The sequence below is a fragment of the Mauremys mutica genome, chromosome 1 (assembly GCF_020497125.1).
Source record: "Mauremys mutica isolate MM-2020 ecotype Southern chromosome 1, ASM2049712v1, whole genome shotgun sequence".
Classification (NCBI taxonomy): Eukaryota; Metazoa; Chordata; order Testudines; family Geoemydidae; genus Mauremys; species Mauremys mutica.
Window position 1 is genome coordinate 250,042,308 of NC_059072.1, and position 6,465 is coordinate 250,048,772.

At 42.9% G+C, this 6,465-nt stretch overlaps 1 protein-coding gene across 2 annotated transcripts; it reads left to right on the top strand.

Annotated features, from left to right (window-relative positions):
• The first annotated feature begins 459 nt into the window (after positions 1–459).
• LOC123365293 lies at positions 460–5,822 on the top strand. Of its 2 annotated transcripts, none has more exons than XR_006577522.1 (3): positions 460–555; positions 4,711–4,822; positions 5,259–5,822. XR_006577522.1 is itself a non-coding variant. In XM_045008029.1 (3 exons), exons 2-3 carry the CDS (start codon positions 4,767–4,769, stop codon positions 5,800–5,802), a joined length of 618 nt encoding a protein of 205 aa, XP_044863964.1. In that variant the 5' UTR covers positions 3,886–4,020; positions 4,711–4,766; the 3' UTR covers positions 5,803–5,822. The 2 variants fall into 2 exon arrangements, 1 of the variants encoding a protein (XP_044863964.1); XM_045008029.1 differs by lacking the exon at positions 460–555 and adding an exon at positions 3,886–4,020 and having other exon boundaries at positions 5,241–5,822.
• Positions 5,823–6,465: the final 643 nt, after the last annotated feature.

Here is a 6,465-nt window from a genome sequence, read left to right on the forward strand (position 1 = left end):
GGAGTAACATAGTTGGGTTTGGTCCTGCTTTGAGCAGGGGGTTGGACTAGATGACCTCCTGAGGTCCCTTCCAACTCTGAGATTCTATGATTCTATGATACTACAATCTATATCAGTACCCAATTACTGTTTCCTCCTTACTGGTTCAGCAATGCTGGCTGGCGTTGCAGGTACAGGTGGAGCCAGGGCGCTTTCCATTCCCAATCCCAACGTATTCACACCTGTGTGGATGGAGGGGGGGGGGGTAGCAGCTCCATTAGTCCTGCTCTTGGCAGATGTGAGTAGCCTTTATAGGGGAGAACAAGGGCATCTTTGTGTTCCCTTACTTCCCTATTCATCTGTTTAGTAGATCATCTGTTTAGTAGAACTGTCATTTGTGAAATAGGAAAATATATATTTTTTAAAAAGTAGTGATATATGAAAACTATTTTTCAAATATATTGAAGGGGTGCCCCATCAATCCTGAAAGAGGATCATAAAAAAGCAGATGAAGAAGCATCCCATTGTTGTATGAGGAAATCCTACCCAGGAAAATAGAAAGGGACGTACAGTCTGGTAAGTCAAGTGTAAAAAGTGTAATACACAAAAACTAACAGCAAGCAATTTTTTTAAGTACATGAGAAGCAGGTGTAGTAAGAGGAGGCCCTAAGATATAAACCTTGGTATCAGAGGCCTGGTATGAGGCCTGAGGCCTGAACTAAAGTAATGGTCAAGACTTTGCTAACATAAAGCAAAGTTAAGCTATGAGCCAGAGGCAGGCCCTGCTCACAGAAGCTGGCAAGGAAAGGGCTGATGCTGCAAGAAGATCAGTACATTTTAGGTACGTAACATTCACATACTTGCACATTCCACACAGATAACAAGGAACAGGCTGGCCCATCCCAATGACAGGGGCAAAAGAGTAATATGATGGATAGAGTTGTTTTGATCGAACCAACATGTGCAAGGTGAGAGGCGGCATCTTAATACGTAGAGGGGTTGTACCGTGCTACGTAGAAAGGTTGCACCTCCATACGTCAGGTGTGATGTGTAACTTGTTTGTATCTGTGTATAAGAATGCATCCTTGGGGCGGTGCCTTTTGTCCAGCCTAGGGGGCAGTGGAAACTCCCGCCACTGACTGAGCTGAGTCCATTGCCAAGAGGCACTTTCTCGTAGTATGCCCGGTAGACTAAGTAATCTACGGGGAACTGCCATTGTGTCCGAGGTCGCAATAAACCTAGTTGACGTGACTTTGCATCTTACTGGACTCTGTGGTTATTGGGGGTTCTCGTCGGGTCTGCTGTGTCAGCTATCTGCGCAGAGCTGGGGCAGCACACAGAGGGAACTCACGCACGCAGCCGAGTGATATCAACAAGGAGAAAGCAGAGCACCATACCGGTACCACTCTGACAACAGCAGGAAGCCTGCCAAACAATCAGTGGGGGCACTGGACAATCGAGGTGCTAAAGAAGCACTCAAGGAAGATAAGGCCGCGGCGACGAAGCTAAATGAATTCTTTGCATTGGTCTTCACTGCAGAGGATGTGCAGAAGTTTCCCACATCTGAGCCATTTGTTTTTTAGGTGACAAATCTGAGGAACTGTCCCAAACTGAGATGTTAGTAGAGAAGGTTTTGGAACAATTTGATAAATTAAACAGTAATAAGTCACCAGGACCAGATGGTATCACCCAAGAATTCTGAAGGAACTCAAATGTGAAATTGCAGAGCTACTAATTGTGGTATGTAACTTACATTAAATCAGTCTCTGTACCAGATGACTGGCAGATAGCTAATGTGACAATGATTTTTTTTTAAAAGGCTCCAGAGGTGATCCTGGCAGTTATAGGCTGATAAGTCTGACTTTGGTACCAGGCAAACTGATTGAAACTATATTGTAAGAATAGAATTATCAGACACACAGATGAACACTATGTGTTGGGGAAGAGTCAACATGGCTTTTCTAAAGGGAATTAGAATTATTTGAGGGTGTCAAACAAACCTGTGGACAAGGGTGATCATTAATTGGTTATGATAGGAAACAAAGGGCAGAAATCAACAGTCAATTTTCAGAAACGAGAGAGGTAAATAGCAGGGTCTCCCAAGAATCTGTACTGGGGACCAGTGCTGTTCAACATATTCATAAATGATCTGAAAAAAGGGGTAAACAGCGAGGTGTCAGAGTTTGCAAACAATAAAAGTTACTCAAGATAGTTAAGTCCAAAGCACGCTGCAAAGAGTAACAAAGGGATCTCACAAAAGTGGGTGACTGGGCAACAAAATGGCAGATGAAATTCAATAGTGATAAATGCAAATTAATGCACATTGGAAAACATAATCCCAACTATACATACAAAATGATGGGGTTTAAATTAGCTGTCACCACTCAAGAAAAAGATCTTGAAGTCATTGTGGATAGTTCCCTGAAAACATCTGCTCCATGTGCAGCAGCAATCAAAAAAGCTAACAGAATATTAGAGACTATTAGGAAAGGGATAGATAATAGTATAGAAAATATCATAATGCCACTGTATAAATTCATGGTATCCCCACACCTTGAATACTGCGCACTGTTCTGAATACTCCATCTCAAAAACAGATATATTAGAATAGGAAAAAGTACAGAGAAGGGCAACAAAAAGGATTAGAGGTATGAAATAGTTTACATATGAGGGGAGATTAAAATGATGGGGACTCTGTTCAGCTTGGAAAAGAGACAACTGGCGGGGATATGAGAGGTCTATAAAATCATGAAAAAGTGAAAGGAGAAAGTGAAATTATTTACTCTTTAACATAACACACGAAGCAGGGGTCACCCAATGAAATTAACAGGCAGTAAGTTTGAAACAAACATAAGGAAGTACTTCTGCACACAATGCACAGTCAACCTGTGGAACTCATTGCCGAAGGATGTTGTGAAGGCTAAAAGTGTAACTGCATTGAAAAAATTAGATAAGTTCATGGGTCCATCAATGGCTATTACTGAGGATGGTCAGGGATGCAATTTTATGCTCTGGGTGTCCCTGACCCTGTCCCTAACCCTGACTGCAAGGAGTGTATGACAGGGGATGAATCACTTGATAATTGTCCTGTTCTGTTCATTCCCTCTGTACCATCTGGCACTGGCCACTGTTGGAGGACAGGATACTGGGCTAGATGGACCCTGGTCTGACCCAGTATGGCCATTCTTATTTTCTTAAATTAAAATATGTATTTTTCAACTGTTTTTAAAAGACATTGTATGGTGCAGGTCTCTGTTAAATGTAGCTGTATGGCTGTAATGGCAGAAAACTCTCCATATGTGAAAAGGAACAAATTTGTTATTTTTCAAACACCAATGGGCCAGTTTATATGGCCATTATTCACACCAGGAATCTGCACTATGGGATTTATTCCAAATAGAAAAACAAGGCTTACTACAGCCAGAACTCAGGTTAATACAACTTGCTTAGGCTGGGTCCAAACTAAACAAAGATAAGGCTTCTATTAGAGAGAAGGCAGCTCAGAGAAGCTCTCCTGCCTGCTCTCCTCCTTCTCCATTGCCTTTTTATTTCCCTCACACCCCCCTGGGGAACTGGCTGTAGGCTGCCAGTGAGGTCATTAATAGCATTCCCCTGCAGGAACTCCTGCTGCTCATTTTGGATATCTGCTGGACTTCAGTAGCCAAAGCCCCCGCAGGCTGCTCCTCTCAGAAATCACAATGATAAGAAAAACATAATGTTAAAAATAATCCAGGCATGAGATTATGAGTTGCTGTGGAAGAAAACATGCTCCCACTTCTCTCCACCTAGCTACTTTCCTGGTTGTCTATTTGTAGGTGGGGAAATCAATGTATTTATTTTTTCTCCTGCAGCTTATATGATAAAACATTCCTGAAACAAGAGTCTGAAGATAGGAGTTGCCCAGCAGTTTTACCATGGGATCCAAAACTCATAAAGTCAATGGAAAGACCTACACTGACTAAAAAAACCAACAAAATCCCCACCTTTGAATCAGGCCCTTACTGTGGCCAAACTAGTGACCCTTTCTAATTTCTATCTCCAGTGAGTGCTCAGATTCAGAACTTGAGATGAAACTTCAGTTTTCTTAGAAAAGCTGCATTGTACTCTAATTGTTTTCCCTGCTGGTAGAAATATGATTTACTACCTTCTCTTCATTTCAAGGGGGAACACACAAGCAGTAGTCATTATCTGGGAAGAGAAAGGGGCTGGCTTCCTTCCATAGGTTTCGGAGGGTTTTGTTTTGTTTTTTTACTACCAGTGCGGAGTCTTCCCACACGCCTTTGATTTTAATTTTAAAAGGTTAAAAATGCCTAGAACCTAAACAAAACATTTTTTTCAACCCATTTTTAAAAAATTATTTATTTACCTTTTTCCATTTGTTGAAAATTCTGAAAAATGTCATTTTCAGTTTGGATGGAATTGATTTGGGTTTTTTTGTTTGTTTTAATTTCCAGTGAACCAAAAAATCAGTTACTCTCCCAGTTCTACATAAGACTGCTATTGTTCACTGACTTGAGCTTTTTTTAGGTCTTACGATTTTCATACATGTAAAGTTAAATGAAGTCAACTGGCCACTTGAAGTTACAGAGGTTCTTGTGGGCATTTCATGTTGCATAGATTCAAAAGACAATTGTGGCTGCAAGTACCAAGCATTTATTTGTTGGAGCGTATTGCATTGTTCAACCCATTACAGGGCATGCATCATAGCTGCACAATTTATTTATTTTGCAGCTCACTTTGCACTGATCAACCGGCATTATAAATGAGAATTCCAGGCAAAAAGAGGTATGGTTTGGCATGTACCTGACAAGGTGATGTTGCCTTCCTGGAGCTGCCCATCTTGGTAAGTGTTTCCTTTCCATTCCAGCAATAGTTCAGGGGTCACCATCTTGGCAAGTAGCAGTGTTGCATAGCTCCCCGATTGTCTTTTTGCCTTTCTGAACAGGACCCTTCTCTATCTCAAGTAATATCCTCCAGTGCAGGGATGGCCTGCAGGGGTGCAATCAATAACCTGCCCCTTGGGAAAGCCTCCCACTCCCTCACTCCCATCCCCCTGAAATATTGTACAAGGGTAATTTAAAGGGTATTATTTCACCATGGTGCAGGTAGCCCCACTTAAGGGGCAATAACTCAAAAGGCCTCACTATCTCCAAGTGCACCTGAGGCTGAAAAGAGTGCAAGGGAATGGAATTCCAAAATGGAGAATATTTGGAGAGAAGTAACATTCTAGCATTGTTGACATGGTGGCTATAATGCTACAGGTTCCTCTGTTCTCCTAGCACCTGGCGTGGCATGGCCAACATGGACAGGAAGGTTATCAGTAGCCAAGAGCCTGGCCCACCTTCCAGAGGAGAGAGGGCAAGGGAGGAGATGTTTGCTCACCTCATGAATAGGTCCCACCAGAAGGCAAAAATCCCAAAGGAATGGAGAGAAGCATTCATCCTGCAAGACAAGAAAGAGAGAGAGGAGGACAAAAAGCCTGCCAAGAAGCTGTTAAAGGAGCACATGGATCAACTGGACACAGAAAGGGACTTGCAGGGAAGGATGTCGGACATGATGCAAATGCAGACGAGTTTCCTGGGGAGCATGGTTGCACTGTGCTCATGGGGAACACTCCGACATAGTCCTCTCCTGCAGCTGGCTGAGAACACAGGGCACCGAGAGCCTTCTTTCAGTCACACAGCTGCAGGACACAGACTGTTCCCATGCCATCCCACCCCCCAAAACAAGGTGAACAGCTACCATCCCACCTATGGAGCTTTTGTGCACAAACATGTTGGCTCTGTACTGTGGCTATTTCTGCACCATTTTAGTTGGTTTTGAGTTTGCACTGTCTTGATAGGTGTCACAGCAATTTTTTTTTATTATTTACAGTTGCACTCAGTTGAAAACTGTCATTAAGATAAGATTCATCTCTCCCCAATACCACCTGTTCTTAATAAAATCAATTCATTACATTGTAATCATTTCATTCATTTACATTCCTTTCATTCATCACATTGCATTGATTTGCCTCCCGTACATCCTGCTCTCAAAATACAAACACAATGCTTCTGGCCATTGGAACATTTGATAGAGGCCTCCTCTCCACGTCTACCTCCCACCCCTCAGTGAGGCTCCCTCCCTTGCTGTCAGAGCGGTTGTGTAACACAAGCACCTGTAACACAAACCAGAGCTCTCTCAGAAGCCTCCATATTTGTCATGAGACACTGCCACCTTCCTTTCTGTCTTCCAAATCCACGCTCCCCAGTTACTCTGCAGCCACTCTACGGACAGTTAAACAGTTCCTTTCTCCAAGTGTCCGGTAAAGGGGCCCCTAAGCCAGGGAAGACTGAGGTAAGTTGGGTCTGCCAGAGTAACAACTGGAACCACAACCCCATTAATGTCTCTAGTGGGTTTTGGGAAGTTAAAGTTCCATTTTTCATTGCATAAAAAAGGGGTGAGTTTCTAAAGAGCCTGGCATCGTGGCCCTTTCCAGGCCACCCC

Coding starts and splice junctions, on each gene's coding strand:
- LOC123365293 (XM_045008029.1), top strand. CDS start 4,767: ATGGTTTGGCATGTACCTGACAAGGTGATGTTGCCTTCCTGGAGCTGC. Junction 4,823..5,240: donor TCCTGGAGCTGCCCATCTTG/GTAAGTGTTTCC, acceptor ATAATGCTACAG/GTTCCTCTGTTCTCCTAGCA.